The sequence below is a fragment of the Geotrypetes seraphini genome, chromosome 1 (genome assembly GCF_902459505.1).
Source record: "Geotrypetes seraphini chromosome 1, aGeoSer1.1, whole genome shotgun sequence".
Classification (NCBI taxonomy): Eukaryota; Metazoa; Chordata; class Amphibia; order Gymnophiona; family Dermophiidae; genus Geotrypetes; species Geotrypetes seraphini.
Window position 1 is genome coordinate 480,489,843 of NC_047084.1, and position 15,006 is coordinate 480,504,848.

At 43.3% G+C, this 15,006-nt stretch overlaps 1 protein-coding gene across 4 annotated transcripts in view; it reads right to left on the reverse strand.

The window, feature by feature from the left end:
- Window positions 1-346: 346 nt before the first annotated feature.
- The window catches only part of SPATA6L (spermatogenesis associated 6 like), a 200,189-nt gene continuing 185,529 nt past the window's right edge, over window positions 347-15,006 (reverse strand). For all 4 annotated transcript variants that reach the window (XM_033925524.1, XM_033925515.1, XM_033925542.1 and 1 more), the window contains 3 exons: window positions 6,794-6,887; window positions 4,731-4,847; window positions 347-1,352 (listed from right to left, as the gene is read on the reverse strand). In XM_033925524.1, coding sequence (XP_033781415.1) covers window positions 4,749-4,847; window positions 6,794-6,887 — 193 coding nt within the window. In that variant the 3' untranslated portion in view covers window positions 347-1,352; window positions 4,731-4,748. The remainder of the gene's footprint in view (window positions 1,353-4,730; window positions 4,848-6,793; window positions 6,888-15,006) is intronic.

The following is a 15,006-nucleotide window of genomic DNA, read 5'->3' on the forward strand; positions in this document are numbered from 1 at the left end:
AATCCATGGAAAACGGTACTAATAAAATTGTGTGAAGGTATACACATGCACAAGTATGTATGCCAAACAGAGCTATTGATCTGCATGCAGGCATTCCCAGGGGCATTGAGTGGAGCAGGGGAAGACTTGTGAGGTACTTCACATGATAAATGCAGAGCACACGCACATACTGTATGTGTACACACACATTTGCACCTGCTTTAGAGCACAAGTAAATTTGTGCAAGAGCATTTGTGTGCTAATGGTGATTACTGTACGAGCCTATTTTGTAGAGGCCCATAGATGCTTATGGCACCTTATAAAATAGACATAAACGATGTGTGGTTTTGAAAATATTACAGTTGCATTGTTATAAAATTACCCCCATATTGTTTTGTTTCCCGTTTCACTGCAAAATTTCTAGATACTTCTCCCCCCCCCCCCCCAATATTCAGCCAGCGGCAATCAGCACTGATCGACACCAGCTAAATTATCCGGTGATATTCAGTGCTAGGCCATGTCCGGGCACCAGCAATGAATATTGGGGCATAACTCTGGGCTGCAGGATGGGGGGGAGGGCAAGGGGGCATGGCCAGGGGGTCAGGTATTGACTTTTTAAAAAAAATGTTATGCATGTGCCGGCCCAATATTCAGTGCTGGCACCTACATAGCAAAGCGGCTGTTCTAAATCTGGATGCTTTGCTATGCAGGTGTCAGCACTGAATGTGTCATCACTCACATAACCTGGGACTCTCCCCGGTGATGCTCCCCCCCCCGCCTCAATGCTGTACCTGACATGCCCATTTTTTAGTTGGGTAGTCAGAGAGGATATTCAGAAGCACTCTCCAGTTGAGTGCTGTTGAATATCTCGCTAGATGGCCAGAAGCAATTTAAGCGGGTAGGAGAAATTCCTGTCCTCTTAAATTGCTCTGAATATTGGGCCCTTCTGTGTCCATGCAACTTGTAGGCAACTTTCAAAGGGAAACTACCTGAAAGATTTCCCTTTAAAAATTTGTTAGAAGGTGTGCTAGTAGGGAAGAAGGCCTGAACTTTGTAACTAACTAACCTACTGGAAATTGCTCCTCCCCGTATGCTGAGGCAGAAAAAGTTAAATATAAAGGGTTAAATTATATACCCTATAAGGTAAATTTAATTTTTCAAGTCTGTCTAATCAGCAATGCATTGGAAACGAAAATATTGAACTTGTAATCACTAAACATTTTAATCTGTAACTCTTATTCGGTACATTATCACACCAATTTCAGTATTTAATGTTTAACTTGCTTAATCACTTGTCTTTATGCATACATCTGTTCTACTGCAATACGTAGAGTTTGGATTTAATTGGCATAATATCCTTCTTCTATTTGTTCCTGTCAAAATAGAAAATGAGTTAAATCAGCCAAAAGAATTTTAAAATAAAATGAATTTTCATTTTAAAAAACCTTGAAGTTGATATTCAAAAGGCACTTATGTGGTCAGTGGTGGATATGAGAAGCCTAAGCACTTTGGATCTGATTCTATAAACGGCATGATTATCAATCAACCGCTAAGCGCCGTTTATAGAATCATGCCTAGCGGTGCCTAAGCAGACTTAGGGCCTGTTTGACAAAGCCGCGCAAGCGGCTGCCGTGCGGCAACAGCCCCGAAGCCCTTTAAATCTCTATGGGCTTCGGGGCTGTTACCGCAGCGGCCTGCGTTAAACGGCTTCGTAAAAGAGGCCCTTAGGTGTCGCCGGGAGTCCTAAAGGTAGGCACCGATCCTTTAGGCCAGGTTTCCACTGGCCTAATTTACCAGCGCCTACATCGGACACCTAACAACAATACTTGTTTAAATGAATAGTGCTGCGAACACCTTTCAGTGCTATAGAAATGATAAATAGTAGCAGTAGTACTAGTAGTAACTGAACCTTGTCTACTCTCCACACTAACCATGCCTACTTTTTCAGATAAGTGTCGTTAGGCATTCTTAGGTATGGGAGGGAGAGGCCACGTAGGTGTCCTAAGAGTTCAGCGCCAAACTCTTAAATTGTTTAATGTTGTTTTTTTGATTGGCTGAAAACCAGCGCAGTCAATTACTGTGTTGAATAAGCCAATTAATAAAAAAAAAGTTCCACGTGGATTCTGAACTTAGGCATCACTAGGCGATGCCTAATGTCGGCATCCTATATAGAATCAGGCCCTTTGAGACAGTTATTCATAAGCAGTTCACCTACTACATTCAGGTTCCTAAGTTAGGCTTCTCAATTTGTGATGAATTTTCAGCTGAAAATTCATCTTAATTTAGGAGCTTAAAAGTGATTATCAATTTATTTGCCTAGATTTATGAGCCAAGGGCTGAAAATCAGTGCTCCTAATCTTTATTCCCTCCCTAACTCTGCTCCAACTTTCACCCACTTTTTATGCTTGTAGATTTAGTTCAGTGAAGTCTTGAGGATATAAATTTAGGCACAAAGCCCCAGTAAATTTTCAAAGATGCCAATTTAGAAGCACAACTCTCAAAGTTAGGAGCACAAGTCCTTTGCCTATTTGGCCATTTGCTTTAAAAATTTGGTGCCAGTGAATAGATCAATTTTGTCTGCATAAGACAATATACAGTAAAAAAATTATGAGGTCAATATTCTAAGCCATTGAACAGGGGAGAAGAAATGTCTGTCTGTTTTATTTTTCTTTGTCTCTCTCTCCTTGGACGCTGTTCGTCTGGTTTTTTTTTGTTTTTTGTTTTTTTCTTTCTCTCTCTCTCTCTCCTTGGACGCTGGCTGTCTATCTGTCTGTCTGTCTGTCTCTCTGGCCCCCCGTTGGTCTGTTATTCTTTCTTTCTCTCTCTTTCCTTGGCTACTGTCTGTCTGTCTATATTTCTTTCTGTTTGTCATTCTTTCTTTCTCTCTCTCTCTCCTTGGCCGCTGTCTGTCTGGGTTTTTTTTCTTTTTCTCTCTCTCCTTGGACGCTGGCTGTCTGTATCTCTTTTTTTCTTTGCCTCTCTTTCCTTGGCTGCTGTGTGTCTGTCTTTCTTTTTGTATGTCTCTCTGGTCCTCTGCCTGCCTATATTTTTCTGTTGTGCCATCCCTGACTGTTTCTCCGTGGCACCCTTCTGTCTTCCCCCCCAGAGCAAAGCTGTCTACCCCCCAGCACACCCCTCCCCCCAAAGCAGCCCCCTTTCCCTCTCCCTGTCTCTCCGTGGCCCCCTTCTGTCTTTCCCCCAAGAGCAAAGCTGTCTGTACCCCAGCACCCCCCACCCCCCAAAGCAGCCCCCTTTCCATCTCCCTGACTGTCTATCCGTGGCACCCTTCTGTCTTCCCCCCCAGAGCAAATCTGTCTGTCCCCCAAAACACCCCTCCCCCCAAAGCAGCCCCCCTTTCACCTGTAGTACCGGCACGACACCCTCCAGCCGTTCCTAAACCACCAAATTCCTCCAGCGCCGACAGCCATCCAAGCCGGCGCACGCACCTCAAGCCGCCGCAAGTTGCCTCATGCGCCTCAAGCCGTTGCACGCGCCTCATCAAGCCACCCTGTTTGCGTCATCAAGCCGACGAATATGGCCACGGAGGGACACAGCACGAATCAGGTAGCACAGCCTCCTATGTGCACATGCGCGCTTAGAGAATTATTATAGAGGATATTCTAAGACCACTATCCACTGGATGATATATGTACCCCTGAAGCAGGCTTTCAAGCCAAAACACAGACCTTGTAGGGTCTGATCTAATAATTTAAGCATAGACTGTTTTAATTCACTATATTAAAATCTTCATATTAAAGCCTTATTTATAGAAACATAGAATATGACGGCAGAAAAAGGGCCTGCGGCCCAACAAGTCTGCCCACTCAAAGAACTCTCCCCACCTAGATAGAAACATAGAATATGACGGCAGAAAAAGGGCCTTCGGCCCAACAAGTCTGCCCATTCAAAGAACCCTCCCCCCTAGATAGAAACATAGAATATGGCAGGTGATGTACACAATTTCATTCCTGCTTTTTTTTGCCTTTGATTGCTTTTTGTGGGGTTTTTGTTTCCTTGTTCTTTTCTTTGCCAGTCATTTATTCATAGGGTTACCAGATTTTGGTACGGAGAAACCTGGACACATGGCCCCACCCTTTTCTTCCTTTAGCCCCACCCTGTTCTGCCTCCAGCACTGCCCCATTCTGCCTCTAACCCTGCCCCAGCAAAGCCTCATCTTTGGCTTTCGACCTCCGGCCCACGATTGGAGGATCTCCGCGCATGCGTGTATGTGTGTGACGTCATCCCATGCGTGTATGTGTGTGATGTCATCCGTGTATGCTCAGAGGCCCTCCAGATGTGGCAGGGAGGTTGGGTGCTTTCCAAAACCTGGATAAACTACGAGGTTTTGAAAAGTCCCACAGGGCACCCAGATAGCCCTTTAAAAAGAGGACATGCCCAGGTTTTCCCAGACATCTGATAACCCTATATATTCTCTATATATTCACCATGTACAGGTAGATTTGTAAACTAACCGCTCCCGTTGCAAATGTCAGTAAATACAGGTGCACTCCTGCAGATATTTAGAAAAGGCTCTAAGTCAGCAGATCCTATTCTAAAACATCACTGGAACTGAGCAGGTCCCAACCCAGTCTTTACGTTCTATGTAAAATGGGGTTCCATAGTTTACCTTGACACATATGCAACAAACTGTAATAATATAGATTTGAACTAGGTTTGTGTGAGATATTTCTACTCTATTCTCTCATTTTTACAACTGTGCTTTAGAGGGAAGAAGCATTTAAACTCCTGACCTTTTTGATTTTGACCTCTCAGCAATATCTTTGCTCCAGTAAATTGCTGTTTGGAGAATTCCTTAAAGAGATGGACTTCCTTTCTAGAACATCCTCAATTTCAGCATTAGTAGCTCCCTATAAAAAATCATACTGTATTAGTTTGAACTATTCAATTAAAGCATGTTTGTTCAGAAACTTAAACACATCTGGTAAAAGTTCCTTGGAGAGTTAGGGCTAGATTCGCTAAGGCCACGGATCCAATCCAATCCATGGCAGGGGGGCTGATTCACGAAGCGCCCTCAAGCAAATGAGGGCAGTTGTAATCACGCCCCCCACTGACCACATGGATTGCTCTCTAGCGATCCTGACGCATGCGCAGACCATCTCCTTTGCCTGTAGATGGTCTGCGCATGCTCACCGCCGAGCTTGAAACTTTTTGTTGTTGTTTTGTTAAGAGCTGGAAACTTTCACGAGCCCGTGGTTTTAACCTGTGGGTTGAAAGTGGGGCAGCACCACGGGTTAAAACCACGGAGTCGGGGTAGAGAGCAGGGTTTCTGCTCAAACGACTGGTCCTCATCAGTCACTTGTTTTTGGATCAGCCAGCCCAGTCGATGTGCCTTCTTCAGTTTAGTGAATCGCGTCCTTCCTACTTTGCATGCCGTTTCCCCTCATTTGCATGCACGGATCGGATCGGATCGGAGGATGATCGGTCACAAGGTTAGTGAATCGGGTCAGAGGAAAATCGAGTCGCAAAGTGGTCAGGACACGATCGGTTTCCTTAGTGAATTTAGCCCTTAGATGTCCTTGCTACATGTTCTACATCAGGGGTGCCCAATAGGTCGATCGCGATCGACCTGTAGCTCGCCAAGGCAAAGTGAGTCGATCCCAGGACTCACTTTGCCTTGGCGATCTATCGAGCCGATCAATCTTCCTCTCCACGACGTCAATTCTGCCGTCGGAGAGGAAGTTCGGGCCAGCCAATCACTGCCTGGCTGGGCGGAACTTCCTCTCCGACGGAAGAATTAACGTCGGGGAGAGGAAGATTGATCGGCCGAAGCAGAGAGAGCATGGTGCGGCGTCGGCGTCGGGGCCTGTTATCCATTGGTGGTGTTTGGGTCCCGTTCCCCGATGGCAGCGGCAGTGGCTTGGGGAAGGGCAGGCAGAAAGAAAGAAAGGGGGCAGGCATGGAGACAGAAGGAAAGAAGAGAAACAGAAAAAAAGAAAGGGGGCATGAAGAGAGAAAGAAAGAAAGGTCAGGGAGAGAGGAAGAAAAAGTTGGGGGAGGGAATGAGGTGTGGAGGAGAGGAAGCATACAGGCTGAAAGAAAGATTGGATGCACAGTCAGAAGAAGAAAGTGCAACCAGAGACTCATGAAATCACCAGACAAGGTAGGAAAAATGATTTTATTTTAAATTTAGTGATCAAAATGTGTCTGAATTTATATCTGCTGCCTATATTTTACAATATGGTCCCGTTTTACTAAACCGCAATAGTGGTTTTTAGCGCAGGGAGCCTATGTGCGTCGAGAGCAGCACTGGGCATTCAGCGCAGCTCCCTGCGCTAAAAACTGCTATTGTGGTTTAGTAAAAAGGGAGGGGGTGGGTATTTGTCTACTTTTATATGGTTGTTACTGAGGTGACAGTGCATAGAGTCATCTGCTTTGACCTCTTTGAAAAAACCCCGGAATAGGAATGATAATTAACAATTCTATGCGTACGGTGTCCGTTGTGTTTTTTTTTAATTTTATTGTTGGTAGATCATTTTGACTTGGTCATTTTAAAAGTAGCTCGCGAGTCAAAAAAGTGTGGGCACCCCTGTTCTACATCAAAGGTTCTAGAAACAAGTTTTTTTCACAATGCTGTCAGTTTGGATGAAATACCAATCATCATTAATGAACTTGTTACCAGAACTATTAGTGGTTCTGGGAAAAATATTTCATATTAGATAATATGAAACAAATTAATTTTAACTGATGGAGTTTTATGCACGAAAATAACAATGAAATCACAACAGAGAAAAACAATTCAGCAATAATAAAATAATACTTAAATCTTCACTGCCTGCTAAATATAAGAACTCACCAATGAAAGCCTCTGCCTGGCACCATGTGTGTTCAGAAGACTCCGCACTCTGTCATGAATTGACTTCCACGAATCTGACTGATATGAAGAAGGCCTAAAAAATTAAAAAAGTTTTGGTCCTGTTAATCATATTATCAGGGTAATTTTGTATATGTCATTTAGATGGAGGAGAAAAATATTTATAAATTGTTAAGAGTAAATTTTGATAAAATAAAAAATCTTCCTAAACAAAGATAAAAAAAGAAAAAAGATTAATAGTATTTAATTCTTTGGCCGATGATTGGAGCAAGGAGTAAAAACACTACACTGACTATTCCAGTTTGTGATATTATAACTGTGCATAGGCTCCGATTCTGAGGCCTATAATGTAAATAAGCTGAAAGACACTAGATGTACTTTCCAGAAGAAATGGTGTGTAATATATATTGTGTGTCTTGTATGATTTAGATGGAGGAAACAGACATTTAGGGGCAGATTCTATAAACGAGGTCCCAATTGTAGGCGTCCTACCGCTGTCTAGCCAGCCAATCATGATGCACATTAAAAAAAGAAAAAACACCCCGAGGCAAGCTGCCTACATTGTAGGTGCTTTTGCAAGCCTAGGGAGGCACTTAGGGCCGCTTAAGCTTGCCCAAGGCTAGGCTCTGTTTTTGGGCATCCAAGTCTTGGCATCCTGAGTTGGACTTACAATAAATGACCCATCGAAAATGGCCCTCCACATGTGAATTCTAGAATGGCAGTCCTGCAAGGAACTGCCATTATAGAATACTAGCATAAGTCTACAGTTTCCTGACCAACTATAGTCGTATAACATCACAGAAAGCTTCCCGTAATCATCAAATATATATTTGTTCTCAAACTCAATAAACTTCTTATGTTCTTATTCTTATGTTCTTATTTGTTCTCAAACTCAATAAACTTTTTAAATGGTAGGATTGTGCTCAGAGACCTGGAGGGGCTCAAGGAGGTAAAACCCCTAACCACCTCACCACCCTATCATTACATGATCCTCCATATTTTTAGTTATTGTGCAAATTTTCAATTTAAAAATGACGTGGAAATCTTGATTTCTTAAAGAAGTTTTTGAAAGTGAAAAACACTTATCTATTTGGTGGTTTTGATGTGACACGTTTCATTCACTGCTTCAGGAAACCATAAAGTGTATTTATTTAAAAAGATTATCGATCAGCATAGAAGGATGAGATTTCTGATAAGAGGAAACCTCTCATTTCTTCCAAGACACTCAGAAGCACTGCTGGAGGATCATGCAATGATTGGTTGATGAGGTGGTTGGGAGTTTTACCCCCTTGAGCCCCACCACATCTCTGAGCACAATCCTAACCACTGTGGCGCAGTGGTTAAAGCTACAGCCTCAGCACCTTGTGCTCCTTGTGACCCTGGGCAAGTTACTTAATCCCCCCATTGCCCCAGGTACATTGGATAGATTGTGAGCCTGCCGGGACAGACAGGGGAAAATGCTTGAGTACCTGAATAAATTAATGTAAAATGTTCTGAGTTCCCTTGAGAAAATGGTACAGAAAATTGTATAGATTGAGTTTGAGAACAAATATACATTTGATAATTATGGGAAGCTTTCTTTGATGTTATATGGTATTTTTAAACTTCCTTTATTGATACCTTGTATGGTATTTTTCCCTATGTGATTTTTGACTGAGTCTGTAACTATAGTCTTTAGCATTTATATCAGGTCAAATGCTGGTTTAAGTGGTTGTGCCAAACAGTTGGCAGTTTGGCACATAACTCCTAGTATTCTATAACCTGTGCACCTAATTCCTACATTTCCCCGGGAAGTTGCATGCAATTAAAATTTAGTATAGAACTTTTCAAATACCAGCTACAGAAATTTGTGCATGCCAACTACAGCCAGTTAACACCAATTTAAGTCAGTTCAAATTAATAGCCAATTATTAAATTAAGTTGCACACACCACTGACCTTATTCTATAAATTGTGTACACAAACTTGGGCTCCCGATGTTATAGAATTAGAGGATATGGAAAAAATTGGCCAGGAGTGCTATTCTCTAAATGATGCACTGTGTTGAGCGCTATTTATAGAATTTCATGCTGATTCCCATGCCTAAAGTTGAACACCAGTCTTTAGGCTAGCTAAAAGCTGGTGTAAATTCTGGTGCTCAACTCCTCGCACTTCAGTACAGAACTGGGGCTGTTCTTTAACCCCAAGTACAACTTTTTGGAAAGCCCCTGCCCCTTCCCCTTTCGAGTTGCTTGCTACAGTATTTAGCATGAGGGGTTATAGAACAGCACGCAGGCAGATGCATGTGCAAATTCCAATTATTGCCAATTAATTGCAATAGATTGTTACCATCAATGACTAGCTCATTAGCAAATTAGGATGTGCACCCCATTCAATTTTCAACATCAAAATCTCAGCGCTATATATAGGATCCAGGGGTTTATGTGTAAGTGGTAGCATGTACTGTAGATGAATATGTGGTACACTACTTATCCATAAACAATATGTGGAGGATTTTGTTAACTTGCATATTCAAGAAAAGTTAATTAGGGAGCAATCCTTTGAAGGTAAATCTTTGTCCCATGGGAGGTGGTTTTCAACATCAGACGTAGCAATATCTCCTTCCTCCTTCATCAAGCGCTCCTCCAAATTTGCAGGTCCTAAATTCAGGTTAGTTGGGCATTATGTGCAACTTGGAACAGATGTAAATAACAGGGGGGAAATTTTCCAAGATATACATGTTGTCACCAACACTCCTCAGCGCAGAGCTATCTTGTGACAAACACTGGAATTCTGGCGTGTCCCCTTTAACAAGGGTATCTTCAGGTCTTCTAGTTAGCCCTAGGTGCGTGCCTAGGCTTGGGAGGCAAGGGTCAATATAGGCTTCAAGTTATCACTCCTCAGACAGCATTCTTAAATAAAGAATCAAAGCTTTATTCTGACCTTGGTGGTCCCAAAAAGGTGAAACATAAAAGGCAAATATTGGCAAAATAAATTCAGCTGAACAAAAGGGAAAATCAAAATATACAAGCAAAAATCCCATACAGGTTATCTTGTCAGAGTTCTTGCACTCTGATTCAGCAATATGCTTTATAATGGTATTCAAACATGGCTCAAACTTCTTCTCAACAGTATTTGTTAGAAGCATAAAACATAAATAACTTCCAGCAGTCAAGACAGGGACTAAACAAACTTGTGTCACAGCAAAGGTTAGAAACTTTGTTTGGCAGTAAGCCCCAGCACTGCCTTGCAAAGAACCCCGGTCTCTTCAGCTACCTTCAGGAAGGCAAGGCAGCTGTGTGAGATCAGGTGATTAGCTGCCAGCAAACGGTAGCCACAGTATGTTTGCAAAATTCCAAACAAACTCATTCACACAGTTCACAGGTTCTATAATTTCAACCTTTACTTTTAGAAAAACATCAGGTGCCAGCATTCAAGTAAGTCAATTTCTGAAATCAAACTATTAGTTAGCTTCAAAAGCAAATGGCAAATTCTTCAGGCTTTCTGGCACAAAAGGAAAGGCAGAAGGGGGGAAAAAACAAACAAACCCCACATTCACTGCTTTCCAGCTACTCACTGCCTGGCTCAATTTGTGTTCATAAGATCTATCTGGTTCTCATGTACAGGACCAGCAACTTGTACCTCCATGCTTTCCACACAATCAGCAATCTGAAAGCTTGAGGTGGGGAGGATTTCTTCCTCCTCCTGCATAGGCCAATCTGGAACTTCTGGCTCTGCTGCCTGGCTCCCTGGCGGCTCCTGCCCTGCCTTGGGCTGTCGGAGTGCTCACCCTGGTCACTCGCTCCTCCCCTTGCTGCTTGCATCAGTCTGCTCTTAAGCAGCTCAGAGCCAATCCCCTTCAGCCTGTAGCGGGGGATGGGCTTTGGTTCTAAAGCAGCTTTTCTCTGCCTGGGTTTATTCAGAGCAGCTACATTCCTTGTAGCTTCTCTAGCTGCCCTATAGCCTGACGGCTGCTGTTGACAGTCTGCCTGCCTCTGTCCCATACCACTATCATTCTGAATATAGGGGCCAGAGAGATCAGCCTCAAGTTGACCGCCAGAATCAACCTGGTCAGCTCTTCTGCACCGGATCTTACCAGGGGCAAAACTAGAGCTGGTGCTGGGTTTGTCACAATGTATAGGGTTATCAGACATCCAGGAAAAACCGGACATGTCCCCTTTATAGAGGACTGCCGGGTGCCTGGATGTTTTTAAATGGGGGAGTCTGTCCGGGTTTAGCCAGCTCTCCTGACTCCCCCACCTACCTCCTTCCTGGGCCTGGCTGCTGTAATTTAATCTTTGGGTAGCTGGCAGCAGCAAGGTAAGCCTTCTGCCGCTAGCCTGCCCCACCTCTCTGAAGGTCCTGACTATGCAGGAACTAGACATTTTTGTAGAGAGACAGGTACTGCCTTCAAGGAAGCAGGAAGTAGATGGGACCAGCAGAGAGTATGGTAGAAGCCAGAATGAGCATGTGAAGTTGTGAAAGCTACCACTGCTGATGGTAAGAGAGAGAGAGGTACCCATCCCAGCAGGAAGGGGAAGTAATACTGCACCCAATTGAAGGAGGAGGGAGGGGTAAGAGAAAAAGCCATCCAATTGTGGAGAGGGAGAAGGAAGACCAGGGAATGGAAGGGAATGGAGAAATGCCAGACCATGGGAGAGGGAGGGGACCAGGGAATGGAAGGGAATGGAGAAATGCCAGACCATGGGAGAGGGAGGGGGGAGGAAGGAGAGGAAATGCCAAAGCATGGAGGGGGAAGGGAGGAGAGGTGGTGATAGAGCATGAAGGGGAAAAGGATACGGAGAGATGTAAGGGAAGGAGAGGAGAAAAATGCCAGAGCATAGGGGGAAGGAAGGGAATGAGACAGAGATGTCAGACCAAGGAGAAAGGAGGGAGGAAGAGAAAGGAAGAAGAAGAGTTGCCAGAGCATAGAGGAGGAGGGGAAGGGAGTGATAGAAGGAAAGGAAAGAAGAGATAAGAGATGCCAGTGCATGGGGGGAGGGAAGGGAAGGAGACAGATGCCAAACCTTGGAGTGGGGTGGAAAGGAAAAGAGAGAAATGCCAAAGCATGGGGGAGGGGGGAAGTTAAATGAATCATGAATAAATGAGAGAAGGGGCTCAGGATAGACGAAGGACCATTGAAAGAGGGAAGATGCCATATAGAAGGGGGAGAGGGAGTATGGTCAGTGGATGCAGAGGGCAGAGAGATAGAGTGGACAGTAAATGGAAGGGACAGAGAAAGAGGGCAGATGCTACATGGGAGACAGAGAACAGATGCAGGATGGAAAGAAGAGAGTGAAGAGAAGATGAGGAAAGCAGAAACCAGAGATGACAAAAAGTAGAAAAAATATTTTTTCTGTTGATTTAGAATAAAGTAATATTGTAGTTTTATTGATAAATGTTTATAAATAGAAAATGGAAATAAGGTAATCTTTTTATTGGACTACTAACTTTTGGAGACCAAAACCCCCCTTCCTTTGGGTCAGGACAGGATACCGTAACAGGTACTGACCTGAGGAAGGAGGTTTTGGCCTCTGAAAGCTAACTGAAAAATAGATTAGCCCATTAAAATGGTATTTTCTTATTTTCTATTTTATGTTTTATTTCTATTTGTTAATTTGTAAAGTGATGATTGTTATGTCAGTTTTTTCAAATTTACATCTGCTATCTTTATATTTTGCACAGTATTAGAAGACAAGTATCACTGATTCTGTGGTGTTACATTATATGCAAAGTCTGGTATAAGAACATAAAAACATAAGAATTGCCGCTGCTGGGTCAGACCAGTGGTCCATTGTGCCCAGCAGTACACTCATGCGGCGGCACTTAGGTCAAAAACCAGTGCCCTGCGTACATTCTCGTTTAGCAGGAACTTGTCTAACTTTGTCTTGAATTCCTGGAGGGTGTTTTCCCCTATAACAGCCTCTGGAAGAGCGTTCCAGTTTTCTACCACTTTCTGTGTGAAGAAGAACTTCCTTACGTTCCTTATGTCCTTCCCATTTGTGCTTTTACTTTAAACAATGTAGTTCTACCACTTTTCTTTTGTTCCAGTTTGTCTGTTCATCCTATGAAGTCTTTGTATGACTACTTAAAACTTAGTGTTCTGTATTTAAAAATATATGTCAGAACACTAAGTTTTAAGTAGTCATACAAAGACTTCATAGGATGAACAGACAAACTGGAACAAAAGAAAAGTGGTAGAACTACATTGTTTAAAGTAAAAGCATAGCACTGACTATGCTGGATCGATCTGTATTAATCTAACCTGGAGGACCACCAGGCCAATCGGGTTTTCAGGCTAGCCCTAATGAATATTCATGAGAGAGATTTGCATATAATGGAAGTGACAGGCTTGCAAATCTGCTCCATGAATATTCTTTAAGGCAAGCCTGAAAAGCTGATTGGCCTGGTGGTCCTCCAGGACAGGGTTGGGAACCACTGATCTAGCCTGTTTAGTTTTACAATGGGTGTATTCATGTTCTAGTGATCACTGCAGTATTTAAGATGCTGCCTTTTCCTAGGTGCACTCTTGTTGTATAACTCATGAATTATTACTAAAAAATAATTTTTTTGTATAGAGGAGGGGGGTGTTAAAAATGATCAGCCTTGAGTGTCAAATATACTAGATACACCATTGTTACATTGCCCTCAATCCCTTCTTTCTTCCACCAATGAAAGAATCCCCCTCTCAAACCCATGTGCTGGCAGCAGCCCTCTCCTGGGCCTATCATGTCACTGGTGGCTAGAGGGGGCAGGAGTGATCCCCACTTACTCTTGCCCATGGCTAGATTCTGCTCTAAATGGCTTCTGGTACTTCTGGTGGCAGTCTTGTGAGTTGCAGATATTCCTTTTTAGAGATATATACACAATTTTGTTCTTTTCTTTCTCCCGCGTCCCATGTCTCCTTTCTTTAGTTGGATTTGAAGGTTTACATAGCTATCCTTATGTTTTTCCCTCTCCCCCTTTCCTATCAGAAATTGTAGTGGCGTAGAGAGGGAGGTTGGCACCTGGGGTGGTGGCACCTGGCATCGCTGCACCGTGCATTCCCCACTTTCCTCTACTGCTTGAGCGCTGTGTACCCACCCCCAGCATACCTCTTGAGATATTTCCTGGCATGAACAGCATCTTCCGCCTGCTGCTCGTGCCAGCCTCAGCTCCCTTCTGACGTCCCGTCCTGGTCCTGTGAGGTACGCGAGTAGCGGGGGAGAAGTGCCAGTGCCCCCCCGCGAAGACTGCACCTGGGGCAGTTTTCCCCCCAGCAGCCCTCCCCTACCACGCCACTACTACCCTCTATTCCCACTCTAATATCCGGAATATTGCGATGCGCCCCCTTCCTGTTTTTAGATTGTAAGCTACTAAGAAGGTTTTTAACCAAAATGCAGGATAAGAAGACATAATAAAACTTGAATGATTCTCAGTCGGTTCTGCCTGCCTGTTCCAATTTCAAAATGATTACAAAGACTGCCATTGGAACAGAGCTTAAAATGGCTTACTGCTCAGGTATCCTGCAGTAAGTGCCAAACGTGTGCACACCAAGGAATGAATTCTATATATTGTGCCTAAAAAATCAGAACTGAAAAAAGTGCTATTCTGTAAATCACGCTTAAAGTTAGGTGCAGTTTATAGAATAGCATTTATACCTTGGAACCACAACTAAATTTAGGCATGGCCATTTGCAGCAACAAAAACATTGTGCAAATACTGGTACCTAAATTTGGCGAAACTGGACAACATTCTGGGGAAAAAGCAGGTACTTTAGAAAAGACGGTCTACACCTCACCAAGCAGGGAGCGAGAGTCCTAGCTGAGAACATGAAGAAGTTCATTGAGAAGGTTTTAAACTAAAGGTCAGGGGAGAGCCGACAGTCGACAACCAGTCGATGGCCCGGACACCAGGATATCCGGAAGATGAAACTTCAAAAAAACCACACAACTATAGGGGAAGAACAAGATGAAACTACGGGAGGCGATGAAAATGAAAAAGATCAAATGGATACAAAAAGTGGTGGGAGAACCACTAAATCCAGGAAATTAGCACGAACAGATCTTAAATGTATGTATACAAATGCTAGAAGCTTAAGAAACAAAATGGGCGAACTGGAAGAACTAGCAAGAAATAAACAACTGGATATCATAGGAATAACAGAAACGTGGTGGAATGAAGAAAATGTATGGGACACGGCATTGCAAGGATATAAACTATACAGAAGAGATAGGA